General features: G+C 40.9%; 1 protein-coding gene across 2 annotated transcripts; it reads left to right on the forward strand.

The window, feature by feature from the left end:
* Nucleotides 1–493: 493 nt before the first annotated feature.
* SNRNP48 (small nuclear ribonucleoprotein U11/U12 subunit 48) lies at nucleotides 494–16857 on the forward strand. Of its 2 annotated transcripts, XM_036869669.1 has the most exons (10): nucleotides 494–689; nucleotides 1838–1876; nucleotides 3755–3868; nucleotides 4114–4174; nucleotides 5546–5620; nucleotides 10255–10443; nucleotides 10903–11024; nucleotides 12640–12731; nucleotides 13051–13215; nucleotides 15902–16857. In XM_036869669.1, the coding sequence occupies exons 1-10, from the start codon at nucleotides 534–536 to the stop codon at nucleotides 15948–15950; spliced, it is 1062 nt and encodes a 353-aa protein (XP_036725564.1). In that variant the 5' UTR covers nucleotides 494–533; the 3' UTR covers nucleotides 15951–16857. The 2 variants fall into 2 exon arrangements, with proteins under 2 accessions (XP_036725564.1, XP_036725565.1); XM_036869670.1 differs by lacking the exon at nucleotides 1838–1876.
* The last annotated feature ends 1286 nt before the right edge of the window (nucleotides 16858–18143 follow it).

An 18143-nucleotide genomic window follows, 5' to 3' on the forward strand; every position in this document is an offset into this window, starting at 1 on the left:
ATGAAATTATTAATTTTCTTAGGTTTGATCATGTATTGTGCTTATGTCGGGCTATGTCCTTATTCTTAGGAGATGCATACGGACGTCTGTGGGGGTGAAGTATCCGCAACTCTCAAATAATTCGTCAAAAATCAGTGTGCGGGGCTGTGTGCATGGAGACGGTGGGAGAGAGGCCAAATGCTAGCAGTTAATGAACTGGAGAACGGCTATGCGAATGCTCATCGCACTTACTCTTTAAACTTTTCTGTAGACATAAGCCTTTTTTTTTTAATTGGGGTGGGGCGGGGAACGCCGTTCAGGGAAGGCCAAGCGCAAAGGCATCCACGAGCCTTACAAAGGCAGCGACGTCGGGAAGGGACGGAAGAGACTTCTCAACAGAACGTCTCCCGCCCTTCCCGGGGCCCTTCCCTGTTGGCGGATCCAGTCACGTGGTGGTGTGGCCCCGCCCACCGCTCCCAGAGGCCCGCGCGCGCCGCCGGCAATTGGGCCGCTCCTTCCGGCCCGGCAGGGGTGTGAGCGGCCGTGTGGCGGCCATGGAGGGCGAACCTCCCCCGGTGGAGGAGCGGCGGCGGCTGCGGGAGGAGCTGAGCGAGTTCGTGGAGAGCTGCTGCCGGACGCTGGAGGAGGTGACGGCGTCGCTGGGCTGGAGCCTGGACCGGCTGGAGCCCGGGGAGGAGGAGGCGGCCGAGGTGAGAGGCTCGGGGTCCTCCCGGGGGCCCTCAGCCTGCGGAGCCCCGGGCGGCGGGCGCGGCCCCGCGTCTGCAGGGCCGTGGGAGGCGCGGGATCCGGCCTGCAGCGCCCGACGCCCCCGGGATGATCGCACCCACCCCCGGGCTGCGCACCCCCGCGGAACCTCGCCCTAAGGAGCCGAGGGATCGCGGCGGGTGCAGAGCGGAGCGGATGGCCGGGCTGGGGTGTGATTGGGAGATAAGCGGGCGGGTCTCGGGGTGCTGCTCGCGGAGGCGGCGGCGGCGGTTTGCCCTGTCATCTGTCGCGTGGATTCCGCAGTTGCACCATACTCGGTGTCGGGAGGGCTTGGGAGTGCAGGTCACCTTTCTCTGCCTCCAGACTGTGCACCGATTCCAGGATTATTAAAGGATGTCAACCTAGAGTCGGTACTAGCAGCTCTCCTGGACGTTAGGAAGAGATGTAGGCAAGAGTATTGGGGTGAATAATCCTGATTTTTTTTTTTTTTTGATGGGATGGGAGGAAGGGAAGTGCTCCAGTGTGGCATCATTATTCATGCGGTCGACTATTCTTTCTGGGTTTACCATTTAAAAAAAAAACACTTTTGGGAATTCCCTGGCGGTCCAGTGGTTAGGATTCCGCGCTTCCGCTGCAGGGGGCCCGGGTTCAGTTCAATCCCAGGCCTGGGAACTAAGATCCCGCGTGCTGCTCGCCCAGAGGAGAAAACAGCAGCAACACTTTTATTATTTGTTTAGAGGTATATTTGAAGCTGCGAATTCCATTGAGTGGGGCCTGCCAAGCCTTTCCACACCGCTGTTTACCCAGCGATTTAGTAAATTTAGATTTCTTTTGTTAACAGTTAAATAGAGCTTTATATATGCCACTTACTATACCTCCTTTAATATTCTTAGTTACCCTATGAGGTAGGTACCGTTAGCCACTTTTTACAGATGAGGAAACAAACCAGAAGAGGTGATACTTTGTCCCAGGACACGTTGCTGATAGGTGGCAGTTAGGATTTGAACCCCCAGGCATTCTGCTCTGAGAGTCCGTGTGCCTAATTGGCATGCGGCCGCTCTCAAACTCCTCTCTAAAATTCCAAAATTCTGGCAATCGGCTGTGGGTGTGCATCTGACCTTTGCAAAACCAGTGTCTGATATCCAGGAGAGGGACTGGCGTAAACATCCTGGTAAGTGACATTCATACTTCCTAGACCAGGTGCAGTCCAGATAGGCAGTGAATCTTCTCTTTTCTGCTGGAGTGTTTTCATGCTGAAGTTGAGCGACCGGTGTCACAGTTCCCACCCTCACAGAGCTCAGCGGCTGGTGGTGGTGATGAGGGGGAATACAGAGAGATCAGCCACTACGTTGTAATGTGATAAAGTCTGTGAAGGCTGGGTTGGAATTACTGTAGTGCCAGTTATTGTAGGCTGTGAGGGGATGGCCAGGACTTCCTGGGTAAAGTGAATTCTAAGCTGATAGATGAAAGTGAACTGAATTAGCTAGTGAAGCACAGAGAAAGCATCAACAGCATGTGTAGAAATCCAGAGACAAGAGTGTGAGCGGATAGGAAACCTCTGGTAGTTAAGGATAGCCAAGAGCATAGGCTACGGAGAAGGAGGGGAATGATGGTCAGTAGGGGCCAGAGCTTGAAGGTCCTTGTGTCAGCCGTGTTAAAGAATCTAGATTTTTTTTTTTTTTCCTTAATGAAAACAGTGGGGGAGGCATGGGAGTTTTTGTTTTTTTCTTTAATTTATTTATTTAATTTATATATTTTTGGCTGTGTCGGGTCTCTGTTGCTCCACATGGGCTTTCTCTAGCTGTGGCGAGCGGGGGCTACTCTTCATTGGGGTGTGCAGGCTTCTCACTGCGGTGGCTTCTCTTGTTGCGGAGCATGGGCTCTAGGCGCATGGGCTTCAGTAGTTGTGGCTCGCGGGCTCTAGACCACAGGCTCAGTAGTTGTTGGCGCACGGGCTTAGTTGCTCTGCGGCACGTGGGATCTTCCCGGACGAGGGGTCGAACCCGCGTCCCCTACGTTGGCAGGAGGATTCTTAAGCACTGCGCCACCAGCGAAGCCCCGCATGGAAGTATTTTAAGCCAAGACATATCATGATTATACTTGCCTTTTAATAAAATAATAATTGCTTATATTTATTGAATGCTTACTATTTATCAGGCCCTGTCCAAATTGCTTTATGTGTATAAACTCATAGCTCCGTGAGAGAGGTCCTGCTGTTACACCCCTTTTATAGATGAGGAAACTGAGGCAAAGAAAGGTTCAGTACCTTGACTAAGTTCATACAGTCAGTAAGTGGCAGGCCTGGGATTCAAGCTGCAGTGTGGAGAATGGAGAACAGCCAGACCAGAAGTAGAGAGAGCAGTTAGGCAGTGGCCCTTGTAACCCAGGAGGGAGGTGATGATCTCCTGCATGGGGACATGACAGTGGGCATAGATTATGTGGAAGGATTTCAGAGTTCATTAGGAGGAAAAAAGACTAGCTGATTGGTAGGTGAGGTTGTCCAGGCAGTGAGTGTAAACACATCTTTCAAGAGTTGGGATTTGGGCTTCCCTGGTGGCGCAGTGGTTGAGAATCTGCCTGCCAGTGCAGGGGACACGGGTTCGAGCCCCGGTCTGGGAGGATCCCACATGCCGCGGAGCAGCTGGGCCCGTGAGCCACAACTACTGAGCCTGCGCGACTGGAGCCTGTGCTCCGCAACAAGAGAGGCCGCGATAGTGAGAGGCCCGCGCACCGCGATGAAGAGTGGCCCCCGCTCGCCGCAACTAGAGAAAACCCTCACACAGAAACGAAGACCCAACACAGCCATAAATAAATAAATAAAATAAATAATTAAAAAAAAAAAGAGTTGGGCTTTGATGGGTTGAAGGGGGCAGAGGCTGTAAGGGGGAGAGAGAATGAGGGAGGTTTTTTTTCTTTTTTCTGTATACATACACTCACACAGGGGCGTTGGGAGAGGCCTACAGAAGAGGATATAAAAACATTTAATGGTATAATTATTTCCTTAAAAATTCTGTACCTTTTTTCTTTGCTTCTGTTTGATCTTTAATAGGATGAAGTTGCCATATGCCCTTATGATTCCAATCATCACATGCCTAAGTCGTCTTTAGCAAAGCACATGGTATCTTGTAGATTGAGGAAACTGGGCTATACCAAAGAAGAAGAGGTACCATATATCTATTATGTGTATGTTGTGTAATTCATGCCTTAATAAATTCACAATATTTGGAAGGTACAGTGTGATGTTTTCTGACAAAATAATAGTCATTTGAGGGGTGCAATGGTACTTGCCTCATTTTGCAAATTATTGCAAGAAATGTTTAAATGATATTAATCTGTTGGTTTATCTCAAATCTTAAAATAGTCATATGATACTGAAGAACACTAAGATTTTTTTTTTTTATTATTTAGGATAAAATGTATAATTCTGACTTTTTCTATGAGAATGCGAAGATACCTTCAGTTACCTTGAGTAAGTATTAATATAATTTAAAAATATCTTAGTGTAGCTGTACCTGTATAGGTATTGATATTTCTTTTTTTTTTTTTTTTTAATTTATTTCTTTTTATTTATTTTTGGCTACGTTGGGTCTTCGTTGCTGCGCGCGGGCTTTCTCTAGTTGCGGCGAGCGGGGGCTACTCTGCATTGCAGTGCACGGGCTTCTCGTCGCAGTGGCTTATCTAGTTGTGGAGCACGGGCTCTAGGCACACAGGCTTCAGTAGTTGCGGCTTGCGGGCTCTGGAGCGCTCAGTAGTTGTGGCGCACGGGCTTAGTTGCTCCTTGTCATGTGGGATCTTCCCAGACTAGGGACTGAACCCTTGTGCCCTGCATTAGCAGGCGGATTCTTAAACACTGCGCCACCAGGGAAGTCTTGATGTTTCATTTTTGAATTATCAAAAGAATGGACTTTATAAGTATGCTTATGGTTGATTAAGAAGGATATTTCTCTTTTTTTTAAAGATTTTTTTTTTTTGATGTGGAACGTTTTTTAAAGTCTTTATTGAATTTGTTACAATATTGCTTCTGTTTTAGGTTTTTTTGGTTTTTTGGCTGCGAGGCATGTGGGATCTTAGCTCCCCAACCAGGAATCGAACCCGCACCCCCTGTATTGGAAGGCAAAGTCTTAACCACTGGACCGCCAGGGAAGTCCAAAGAAAGATACTTCCTATAGTGACACTAGTTTGCTCAATCTGAAATTTAGAGACCAGGCTTATAATAGGCAATGAAAATCCTCCAAAGCTTTGTACAATAGGACAGATGCCTTCCTTCTTGATTATAACAAAAATCTGGCCACACACATAATTTGACGATAGAACTGAGGATGGAAATGTGTTCCAAGTGTTCACAGCATACATAGAGGTTAAAATCTTGGACTTTGGAATCAGAATGCCCTGAGTCAACTAGTTTTGTCACTAATAGTTGTGTGACTTTCAGTAAGGTAATTAACCTGTTTGTTGCCTAAATTTCTTTATGAAATGCGGATGATGATAATAGCACCCTTGTGAGGATTAAATGATGTAATGATATATGTAATATGGTTAGAATACTGCCTGACACTTAGCTGGGATTCAAGAAATGTTAGATATTATACTGGTTGCTAAAATTTGTAGCAGCTACTGCTGCATGCTTGATTATAGTGTTTTCTGAATTGCTTGAAGTCTGGTTACTTACTGGATTCTAGGTAGATCTGAAAGAATTCTGCATTCAGAGTACCTTGGCAGCACTGTGGGTGTTAAGGTTCTGGAAGGTTTCTCAATGTGCCCAAGGAGCTCAGATTGGAACCCAGTTAATTTCATTGTGGACACTGATGATTCATATTGTGTTTATGGATTTTTTTGACAGATAAGGACTCACAATTCCAGATAATTAAACAAGCTAGAGATGCAGTTGGAAACAGTGGTGATTATTATAATCAAAGTAAGTGGCATCAAAGTTTGAGCTAATTAATAAAACTGTTTTTCTTCCATAGCACATGTTACTAATTTTCAAGAGAAATCTTATGAGAACAGTTATGAGAAAGGCTAAGTTTTACATTTGACATTAGACTCAGTGCTTGGTGTCAGCTTCATTTGTTAGATATATTCCACTGAGATACACCCGTCTCACCAGGACACTGTTTTAGCTAAGGATTCATGCTTTGGGATTACCTAATAGGTGAGATTGCCTCGTAGATAATTTTTTTTAAATTATGATTATTTAGTAAATAAATCCCATTGAGTAGACTGTCTCACCCTGACATTTCCCCTCTCTCTTGAGAATTAGCCCAGTGTTAAATGTAGGAATGTCGAAATGCAGTGTAAGAGGAAAGGCTCGGGCTAATCCGTCTGCACAGCTACTCCTCAGTGAGGCACAAACAGCAGTTTTATATACAATTTCAGAGGGTCTGTGGATCCCTGCCTGCCCAGCTCTGGAAGGCTGGCTTAAGAGTTTCTGCCTAGGACGTAACTTCAGCAGAGACTAGGTTAGAATTTCTAAGTTTGCGGCTTCTAGGAAATTGAAAGAAACCTTAATCCTTCAAAATGATAGAAGAAAACAAGTAAATGGAGTTAACAGATTTCTGACTCTAGGTAGATCATCCAGCCAAAGCTGACTGGCTCTGATAAGAATTCTCAGTTGACTTCTTTAAGCCTCCTGAAGGTAGCTCTTTCTCTGGACATCTTACCTTTTTCTCCCTCACTCTTCTTTTTAGCTGAAAGATACTCACCAGCCCATAGTTACGATTTCTTTTCTCCTGTGTCGATGTTCAGGGTCTTAGTCCCATTGTTCTAAGCCAGTATCTGGGCTTCATTTCTCCCTCAGTTGCCCTGTGGCTGCAGAAGGAAGAAGTCTTTTTAGTCTGCATTACATTGGTTCCTTGTAACAGCCAGAAGCATATTTCTTGTATTTCCTGTTTTGAAGATCCCATTTAGTACTTTTTGTGCTAAATTGCAGGTTTTATTCTTTGAGGGAGACATTTGACTCTCATCTTATTTGAAGAGATTGCTGAGCTATAGTCAGTCAAGCCTTTTTTGACCCCTGTTCAGTTAGTGAACCAATTAAAAAAGTAAAGGATTTTGGTTTTGGTTTTTTTTTTGGAGGGGTTACTAGTTAAAGGACTTCTTTTGACCTTAGCTAGTTAGATAGATTTACTGAATTTATTTTAGAGTTGAAAGAGAACTTGGAGATCATCTAATCCAGCTTCTGCTTTTTACAGATCAGGAAACAAATCCTGTCTGATAGAGATGATAAAGTTCTGGGGTGCTTGTTCTAAAGGTCCTCAGTGCTTTTATGTTTTAGAAGAGATCTTTTTTTTTTCAAAGCTCTCTTATGTATTTCATTTCCCTTTGACAACAAACTTGTGATAGGTTGAACAAGTATTTGCCCTTTCATATTAGATGAAGAAATAGAGGCACACAGAAGTGAATTAACACCCCTTTGCCATAATATAGGAAAGCTGGATTGAGAGCCAAGTTCTGAATTTTGCAGATTTGCACATTGAGTTTAATTCTTTACAAAAGCAAAGAATTACTTTGAATGAATTGTTCTTTCAATAGATAGTTAAGAGGAACGTCTATTTGATTTTGAATTTTTGTATTACCTTAAATTAAGACTTAATTGTTAAGAATAACATGTTATATGGTCTGTAACCCTCTTTTTAAAACTTTTTTTCATCTGTGTAGAGTTCTGTAATTTCTCAATAGAGATTATTTTTTGTGGCACCCTTATGTCTTACACATCTAAAATTTTTTACCCCAGGACAAAAATCTCTTTAATACTTTCTTATTGATGTTTACTTTGAAGGAAGAATGACTAACATGAATAGTTTTATATTTTCCATTTCATTAATATTTTGTTTGTTATGTACTAAATTGTAAGTTTTTTATGTTTTCATTTCATCAGTCACATCAGGTCTAAACTCAAGGTATAGAATTCTCAATTCGTTAATCTTTGTCAAAGCTTGAACAGCCATTAGGTCTACTTATTTATTTTCAGATATAGTTACTTCTGTTAATTTTATAACCAAGATACTGATTTCAGTCATAAACAATCATTTTATAGTTGGTGGTTTATCTTTTTCCTTCAATATTAAAAATTCAAGTTGCTGTACTTCAATTTCATGACATCTGTTTGGGTGGTGGCCATGATTTGAACATCAGTGTACTACGCTAAAGAACCCCAAAGAGACAGGAGATTATGGTTCTAGACCTGATCTGTTCCTACCACTTGTGAGATGTTGGCAAATCGTTTTACTTCCAAGGGCCTCATTTCTTCATCTCCAGTGTTAGGAAATTGACTCTGTATGAATTCTTCACAAAATTCTGAATTTGTACCTTTAACACGAGTTAATGTTTAATATTGTTAAATATATTATTATTTAATATTAATATTTAATATTGTATCTCACACGTTTGAGATGCCCTGTCATGGCAGAAAGGACTAACACAGAAGAATGAGAGTTCAAGTTTTTGAAAAAGTAGATTAGAGTTTCAGTTTGGGATGATGAAAAAGTTCTGGAGATGGATAGAAGTGATGGTTGCACAACAGTATGAATGTACTAAATGCCACTGAACTGTACACCTGAAAATGGTTAAAATGGTAAATTTCATGTGTATATTTTACCACAGTTTTTAAAAACTACTATTAAAAAAAAAGTAGATAGAGGGTCACAGAATTAGTATGATTACAGCTCATTCAGATATACCTCTAAATTGTATAGAAACTTGCATTTGAACTTTTACATTTTGTGGAAATGTAAGCTTATTGAAGTATGTTTATTTTTTTTTTTTGTCAGAAATATCTATGCTCTGAATGATTTGAATGCAGTTTTGTTGTTTAACTTTTCCTGTACTTTTTCTTTTTCAGTAATTGGGGTGAGTATAAAGAGGAATTAGGAACCTGAATGTACTCCTTATTTAAAGATATGCAGTATCCTTTTTGCAAATGATATCCTTTTAAAAGTATCACTCAAATTTCTAAACTTTATCTTAATCACTGTCACAATATTATAGTCTTGATTTGGAATTTTAGTTGAATTTCAAAGAATTTAACTATGAGTCTTGACCATACAGAAATTTAAGATGAATAAAGAAAACTCCAAAATATTTTAAGGAGGAAATTATACTTCTTTGTTTAAAAAGAACAGAGAGAGGTTTATATGGAGCTTGTTTATAATACATCAGTGTTTTCTAATCTTTTGTATTTTTCTCCCAGAATATATAACCTATATTCAGATAAATTAGGTTTATCAAAGCCATCTCAGTTTTATATTATAAAATTAAATGTTTTAACATCTGACTTTCCCTAGCGTCTACCAGAATTAGAGTAAGATTGATTGAAAGGGAGGGAACCCTCCTTCCGCACTAATTCAGAAACCTTCTGCTAGTACAGATGGTTATCTATAGCTGTTACACCACGGACTCAGATTCAGTGTAGCTCTCCTCTTAATTTGTCGACAAATGTAAAGTCACCTCTTTTCTTGTGTTGTAACGCTTAGTTCTTAGGGTGCTCTCATTTGAATTTTTGTTTTGCCTCTTTACCTAGAAAGTCAGTGGGGTTAAACTTTATCAAATATCAGTATTTGAGAAGAGCTACAGATTTTACATTGTTCTGTGAACCTAAGTTATTACTTTAGGGTAACAAGCAAACATTAAAAGGATTCCTTTAGTAGCTCATGTTCTTTGTTTGCATTCGTGAATAATGAAGTCTAGAAAGAATCGTTTTAAATTGCTTTATTTACAGTTACAGTAATTTTTTTGTTTCTTTGAGAAAATTTGAATCTCAAAACAAATTTTCTTCAATGTTTAATACATCATATCAAGGTATTGTATTTACTTTTTTTCATTAATGAGCAGATTTTAGAAAGTTCTATGACTTTGGGGGGGGGGGGCGGGTATTGTTAACGTTTTTCAGTTAATTTGGTGAAGCCAATATGCCGCTTCTTCCGAAAATTAAATCAGGGTTAGTCTCAGTCTGTCTTTCTGTGGTCTTTCTTGGGATTTCTGCTACTTAACTGTTTCTTGGTCCCTAGCTCTAAGTCATTGCACAAATGGGATGTATTTTGACTATGGAACATCTAGCTTGATGTCTCATAAAAAATGATATTTTTTACACATTTTTCATATTTCTATAATTTATCTTCAAAGGGACTGTAATGTGTATTACCTATTAAAAACATTTTTTTCCCAGCTTTTATGGGGAAAAGCATATAGACAGAAAGAAAGTTAATATCTACTTTTACAGTATGGGTAGCCTTTTAAAAGTTTTTTTTCGTAGCAAATTGTCTCATAGTTATTACTGCCTGCCTTCATGGGATCTGTCTTAACATTGTTGGAAGGACTAGCAAGCGTCCACAACAGCAAACGTTCTGTGGATGTAGCATTCAGGATAGAGTCAGTGTTGACCGTTAGCACGCAGATTGATGTTTTGTATGTTTACGATTACCATGAAAACAGATTGCTTGTGTTAATTTAATGTTGCATTATTACAGCACATGTTTAAAGATAAGTATAGTAGATCATAAATCCACAAAGCTTCATGTATTGTTTATTCTTGTGATTTTATTTTTACTCTAGGGATGTATTCTTCATTGCCTGTTGAAGTTCCTCTGAATCACAAACGGTTTGTTTGTGATCTAACCCAAGCCGATCGTCTTGCCCTCTATGATTTTGTAATCGAGGAGACAAAGAAAAAGCGCTCAGATTCTCAAATTATTGAAAATGACAGCGATCTCTTTGTAGACTTGGCTGCCAAAGTCAATCAAGGTTTGAGACGAATATCATAGTTTTCTATTTCTTAATTGTCATTCCATCCTTTGAGTGTTATTAGGATGACTTGTCAGGCCACTTTGAGTTGGAATAGGATGGTTTTGTATCATCTGATATTCACATACATATTAAGATGTTTACTTAGTACTTGAAATTTTGCTCTCTGATTGTTACATTAAGCATACCTTACTTCTGTAAGAATGTTCCTTGAGCTGGGCTGTTACTTTCATTTCTGTACCTAAGCACTCTTACGTTCAGTTAACGGTTAGAGAAAAGGAAAGCTATAAAACTTAGTTCATTTATATAACAGAATTTTTAGAATATTTTTGAGTCCTATATTATTACAATACATTAAAGCATGTTGAAATACCGGATGATTATGGTGTTCCTTCCCACTAATTCATAAGAATTTATAGCTTCTGAGGATGTAATAATTTTATTTTGTTCTTTTATTAGATAATAGTCGAAAAAGTCCAAAATCTTACCTTGAAATCCTGGCGGAAGTGAGAGATTATAAAAGAAGACGCCAGTCCTATAGAGCTAAGAATGTTCACATAACCAAGAAATCATATACTGAGGTAAGTTTTACATAAGTGTGTAGAGCTTTGTTGAACACAGAGATTTCCCTTAGGTGGTTGTCCTCTGTCCCATGGATTCCCACAGTTCCTTAGAGGTTTTCTGAGAGGAAGTGGCTCCACCGTGGCCACACCTGCTCTGTAGTCGCTCCGTCACTCCCAGACCCACCCGGTACCAGACAGAGGCTTTTCAGGGTACAGAGCCCTTCTATGAAGAGGTTGTGCAGTCTTACAAAAACACTGCTTTTGAGAAAGTGGTATTACATCACGATGAGAACATAGATTTTGGCTTTAGACACACCTGGGCTTGAGTTTTGATTCTGCGGTTTATCATTGGCTGTTTGACTTGGGCAAATTATTTGAGCTTTTTAAGGTTCAGATTTTTTCATTTTATAGTAATACAGACTGCAGGATTATTGTGAGAAGTAATTGAAATAATGCTTATGGACAAAGAAATTGTTCAGTAAATAGTTATCTTTTTTGGCAGAAATTTTAGTGTGCTTTTATGTACTTTACTAAACATTTGGGCTTAAGAAATGTCTTGGTATAAATTATTTGTAATTTATATTATAAAATAATTCTATGTATATTATAAAATTTAAGTACATTAACCTCTTGATGTATATCTAGACTTATTTTCAGATGTCATTTAGTGGGTAGAGTTGATGAATTTTTGGTACACGAATCACCTTGCCTAGACTCTAAATAATTTCCTTATTGAATCTCTCATTGTTCCCATGTTATTTTTTCCTTCCTTCTATGATTTCAGAGACCTTCCGTAATCTGGCCTCATTTTACCGAGCGTTTTCTTTTGCTTTAGTCAAGCCTGTCTGTTAAACTGTATCTGATCACACGTATTTATTCTTACCTCAGTATCCTAATACATGTTGTCTCATCTGCGGTGCCTTTTGTTTTGCTGTTTAGAAACTTGATGCCACTCACTGTTTCCGTGGGTGTTGATGGCTCTGAGCCGTCTGCCGGCTTACTGCACTCATGCTCTGTGCCGACGGCTTAGCACTTAGTTCTATGCTGTGCTTTTTACAATGAAAGCACGTGTTTTAGACTCACCTTACACGGGCGTCGCCCTAGTGATTCTTAGAGTCCCTCAAATCCTTGGTGGTTCAACACTTGTTTCTTCTCTGGTCTCATAACCTTGAACTCAAATGTAAGTGTCGTTGCTAAGTGTTCTTTACAATTTTATGGTGAACTTTTTTTTTTTAAATAAATTTATTTATTTACTTATTTAGTTTTTGACTGTGTTGGGTCTTCGTGGCTGCTCACGGGCTTTCTCTGGTTGTGGCGAGCGGGGGCTACTCTTCGTTGCTGTGTGTGGGCTTCTCATTGCGGTGGCTTCTCTTGTTGCAGAGCACGGGCTCTAGGTGCACGGGCTTCAGTAGTTGTGGCACGTGGGCTCAGTAGTTGTGGCTCGTGGGCTCTAGAGCTCAGGCTCAGTAGTTGTGGTGCACGGGCTGAGTTGCTCCGCGGCATGTGGGATCTTCCCGGACCAGGGATCGAACCCGTGTCCCCTGCGTTGGCAGGCGGATTCTTAACCACCGCGCCACCAGGGAAGTCCCTGAGCAGCTCTCTTATCTGAAATTCGGTACTTAACTCTCCGTAGGTGATTCGGGATGTGATCAACGTGCACATGGAGGAACTCAGCAGCCACTGGCAGGAGGAGGAGCAGGAGAAAGCAGAGGATGATGCGGAAAAGTATGTCAATGCGTCAATTGGTGAAAATAGTTATCTTTTTATTCTGTCACCTGTAATTGTTCAACTGAATTTTAGCGCCTCCAAGACCATTAGTAGCACACTGTAATTCATCAGAACGCTTATTGTTCTTTATTTTACCACAGTTGTAAAACATACCATTAAGAGCTAAGTTTCTTTGCCTGCCCTCTTATCTGGAGTGCAAGGTTATACGTATTTAGTCTCTATCTGTCCCTGGTCTGGTACAGGATATTGAGCTTTAGGCTGGTCTGTACTGGAGACCGTGGTTAAAACTAACTGTTTAATGTTCTTTCTGTTTCAGGAACAAAGAAAGGCGGTCGGCTTCAGTAGACTCACGGCAGTCTGGGGGAAGCTATCTGGATGCGGAGTGTTCACGACATAGAAGGGATCGGAGTAGGAGCCCACATAAACGCAAAAGAAACAAAGATAAGGATAAACACTGGGACTCAAGAAGAAGGAAAGAGAGGTAAGCCCAACACTGCATCATTCGCTGTCGAATTGTTGATGTTTGAGAAGCAAAAGGTCCTCCTGTCATAGGCCATGCTGAGAAAATGGCTTGTAAGTAAAGTAAGGTGAGGAGAGTAAACAATTGATGAAGATTCTTAACATTCTTCCGGTTTCAGTTCAAATATCCACAGCTCTATCTGCCTGATTGGTAGTTTCCCTTTTTTATTACTTGTTTCCTCACCAGGAGATGGGAAAGTAATGTCTAGGTAGAAAGTTAATCGTGTTAAAAAGGTGTTTGCCTAGCTCTTTCTTCAGTCCTTTCTGTGTCCCTCTCTCCCTTTATTGTTTCTCTTTCTCATCCTTTCTTTCTCTTGCTAATTCATCAGATAAAGGATGTTATAAAGTCAGAGAGAAGGTCTAAGCTTTAATGGCAGTCAGTTTTGCCCTTGTTGGTATTCCTGATAAAATTGTGAAAGCTGGGGAGATATAAAGTAATACTGAAATAATGAATTCAAATTGACCGAGGTCTGTTCCTGTATCCAGCTGCTTACTGGGCATCTCCGTGGATCTCAGATTTATCAGGTCTACACCTGAGCTTGTCTTTTTCTTGGTCTGCTCCTCTTCGGCCAGTACTCCTGTCCTGGTTAATGGATGACCATCAGCTGTTCACCTGAGCCAGAAGTCGGGGACTCATGCTCGAAGCTCCCTTTTACTCCTTCCCGTCTGGTCCTAATTGTCAGTTTTGTGTGAAGATCCCTCACGTGCTCCTCCTCCTCTCTGTCCCTAAGGCTGCCATCTTCCTAATTGTTCTGTCTGTAAGCTTGTCCCACGTGGATCCATCCCTGCCCTGCTGCCAGACTGAACTTTCACCTCTTAAAACTCCTCAGCGGTAGAGTTCACGTTCTTTAGAACAGCTCTCGAGACCTCCAGGAGCAGGGCACCTGCCTGCCTACCTTGTATTTTGCTCCTACCCCGTGAAATACATAACTTCAGCTCTAGCCAGCCCAGCTTACTCACAGTTCGTCGTCCACACTGTGCCTCATCCATGCCTTTCCACCTCATGTTCTGATTTTTAATTTTTTTTAATATTTATTTATTTATTTGTTTGTTTGGTAGCACTGAGTCTTAGTTTCGGCACGTGGGCTCCTTACTTGCAGCTCACTGCCATTCGAACTCTTAGTGGTGACATGCGTGTGGGATCTAGTTCCCTGACCAGGGACTGAACCCGGGCCCCCTGCATTGGGAGCACGGAGTCTTAACCACTGTGCCACCAGGGGAGTCCTTTAAGCCTGCTCAGTAAACTCCTCCTCATCCTTTAAGACCCAGCTTAGTCATTTCCATGAAGCCTTTTTCACTCATTCAAACAGAGCTGATCTTTCCCATTTTGTTACCACTCTACCCAGCACCTACTTTTTATTGAACGTAAGTTATTTCTCTCTCTACTAGACTGAGCTCGTTGAAAGCAGGTCCATGCCTTATTTAGTATTACTTGCACAGTGCTTGTCTAGTAATAGGCTTTTAAATGATACCTCTCCAGGGCCGGTGGCGATCAGGAATTAGTAAGACTTATTGGTTTAATAATTTTGCTCATCTTATTATCATTCAGTTCATAGAGTTAAAGCTAGCTATGATTTAGTCCTTCTCTTATAAAAATGAAATATTTGCTTAGTAAACCCTTTTGATTCATTTAATGCATGATAATCTGTGATAATTATGCACACGTTAACTCTTTTTTTTTTAAGTAAATTTATTTTATTTATTTATTTTTGGTTGCGTGGGTCTTTGTTGCTGTGAGCGGGCTTTCTCTAGTTGCGGCGAGTGGGGGCTACTCTTCGTTGCGGCGTGCGGGCTTCTCATTGCCGTGGCTTCTCTTGTTGCAGAGCACGGGCTCCAGGCACACAGGCTTCAATAGTTGTGGCGTGTGGGCTCAGTAGTTGTGGCTCGCGGGCTCTAGAGCGCAGGCTCAGTAGTTGTGGCGCACAGGTGTAGCTGCTCTGCGGCATGTGGGATCTTCCTGGACCAGGGCTTGAACCCGTGCGCCCTGCATTGGCAGGCGGATTCTTGACCACTGCGCCACCCGGAAAGCCCCTGCACATGTTAACTCTTGATTAGCTATCAGAAATTGTGCTGTCTCACTTCTTCTGGTTGTCAGTGCTTCTTCCACTTAAGTAATTTTTGACATGTCCAGTCAGTCCCTATGGACTCACATATGTTAGAGAGCCTCAAAATCTAAACATGAGTCATCTTCCGTTAGAGAGGATAAACTGAGTATTAGCAGGAAACACTTCTCAGTAGGATAGTCTTTGAGGGCCACCCCTGAGAGGGAATGAATTGTGGGAACTGAGATGGGGGCCAGGGTGAGGAGATCAGACATCTGAACCCCTCCTATGACTCCAGCATCCTGTTTGCCATGAACTCTCAGGTCATCAACCGGGTACATATAGTCAGAGTTAATGTTAAAGTGTAACTCCAAAGTGCAGGTAAAAAATCCATTTTCCTTATCCCCATCTCAATTTTGTCCTGTAGTTTTAATGATGCATTTTTTATATCTACTCCTAAAAAAAGTCACTGTTCAGTTTTAAGGGCATGTTTTAACTTGTTCTGGTTTATATCTGATGTCAGTATATGACTGTGAATTATTATTTTAAAACTTTGATATTAAAGTGCCTGTCATTTATAATTTTTTTTCACCCCTTTCATTTCAGGGATGGGGAAAGACATCATAGTCATAAAAGAAGAAAGCAAAAAATGTAAACGAAGTATTTGTGCGTGTATTAATTATGTTTATGCCATGGTAACCAATATGCTGATATTTTTATCATAATTGCTTTGAGTGGGAGAATGTGCTTATATGAACTGTTTAGTGCTCAGATCATTATTTTTCAATCAATACTTACATCTCAAACCATGAGTACATTGATTATGCCCTAGAACTTTGTTTTCCTTATATTTTAATGGATGATTGCCTCCTATTACTGATTTTGTTTCATTCTTTTTTGATAAATTATGTATCAAAATTATTTAATTAAAGTGAATATTTAAACTATATAACTAATACATAAATGCATTCTTACTGTAAAAAATTAAACCTTACAGATAAGGCTAAAGAGTGGTTGGAGCACCATCTGTGATCCCTGTGGCCACCCCAGGGGGTAACCACGGGTGAACTGTAAAAGGGAAAAACCTAAATATTCATCAGAAGGGGAACGGCCTGGCTAAATAAAATGTGGTATAGTCACATGATAGATTACTATATTGGATTTAAAGAAATAAACTATATTATCATGAATAGATCTCAGAGACATGCTAAATGAAAATAAACAAGTTTCAGAAACATAGGTACAAGTTATATCTATGTACAAAACAATACTGTACACCTTCTCTGGCTGTATATGAATGTAAATACAGTTGTAAAGGTTCAGAAGAGCTCATCCCAAACTCCCACCAGTGATTATTTGAGGGAGGAGGTATAAATGGGAGAGAGAAAGGATGGAAACCAGCATTGGGAGGGTGGTCAGAGGGAACTTCAGCTTCATCCATTATGCATTAATTGTTTAAAAATAAGGTAGTATTTGTGTTTCACTTGTTAATTAAAAATATACTGTCATTTTGTTTTTTGTAAATAAAGTTGATTGAGGTACTGTTTACATACAGTAAAATACATTCATTTTAAGTGTACATTTCATTGAGTTTTTTTTGTTTTTTTAAATTATTTATTTATTTATTTATTTATTTATTTATGGCTGTGTTGGGTCTTCGTTTCTGTGCGAGGGCTTTCTCCAATTGCGGCAAGTGGGGGCCACTCTTCATCGCGGTGCGCGGGCCTCTCACTATCGCGGCTTCTCTTGTTGCGGAGCACAGGCTCCAGACGCACAGGCTCAGTAATTGTGGCTCACAGGCCTAGTCGCTCCGCGGCATGTGGGATCTTCCCAGACCAGGGCTCGAACCCGTGTCCCCTGCACTGGCATGCAGATTCTCAACCACTGCGCCACCAGGGAAGCCCTTCATTGAGTTTTGACAAACTTATACCCCCACCATGTATCCTTCATCTCAATCAAGATAGAGAACATTTCCGTCTCCCTCAGAAGTTCCCTTATACCCCTTTTCCCAATCAGTTTCTCTACCACCAGCCCTAAGCAACCACAAATCTGCTTTTTGATACTATTGATTAGATACATCTTTTCTAGAATTCATGTAAGTGGAATGCTACAGCACAGTACTTGCCTCTTCACAGACTGATCCATGTTGTGTGTGTCTGTAGTCTGTTCCTTCTCATTGCTAGTAGTATAGTATATTCTCTTGTATGCCAGATTGTTCAGTTGAAACTTTGGCATTAAATGTTAAACATCTCACGTCTGAAGAGCAGTATCTGGGAAACCCAGGTTAAAGATTCCAAGGTGGGTTCCAAATAGAAAGGAAACCTTGATTATGTGAGTAAGTAACTGACAACGCCAGAAAGGTTGACTAGATTTAGATCAGATTGGCTGCTAGGTTCAGGTGTGGAATAAGCTCTCCAATTTATAAGGTGAGAATCAACGGGTCGCTTGCCAGTATGAAGCCCTATTAGTGCCGTTGTACTTAATTTCTAAGTATATAAAATTCAGATTGAAGGACTTTGGAGTTACCATAATGTTGAGCCATATGAAATTGCTGCTTTTGTAGGTCAAATCCATTTGAATGATCAGCAGTTTCATATAGTATAACTTAATTTATAATATTGTTTTTCATTATGATTTCAATGACTTTACCAACTAGAAGATGTACTTGGGCTTTTAGTATGAGAGAGAAGGGGAAAGGAGTAGGGTGGTGGGATTGGGGAAAAATAGGATAGTGTTTTTTTAATGTCTTGATAGATGCACTTGTTTGCAAAAATTTGCCAAATTTTTGTTAAGGTGTCTCCGTTCATGAGGTATATCGGTCTGTAGTTTACTTGTAACGTCTGTCTGG

This window comes from Balaenoptera musculus, chromosome 11, assembly GCF_009873245.2.
Source record: "Balaenoptera musculus isolate JJ_BM4_2016_0621 chromosome 11, mBalMus1.pri.v3, whole genome shotgun sequence".
NCBI classification, from domain to species: Eukaryota; Metazoa; Chordata; class Mammalia; order Artiodactyla; family Balaenopteridae; genus Balaenoptera; species Balaenoptera musculus.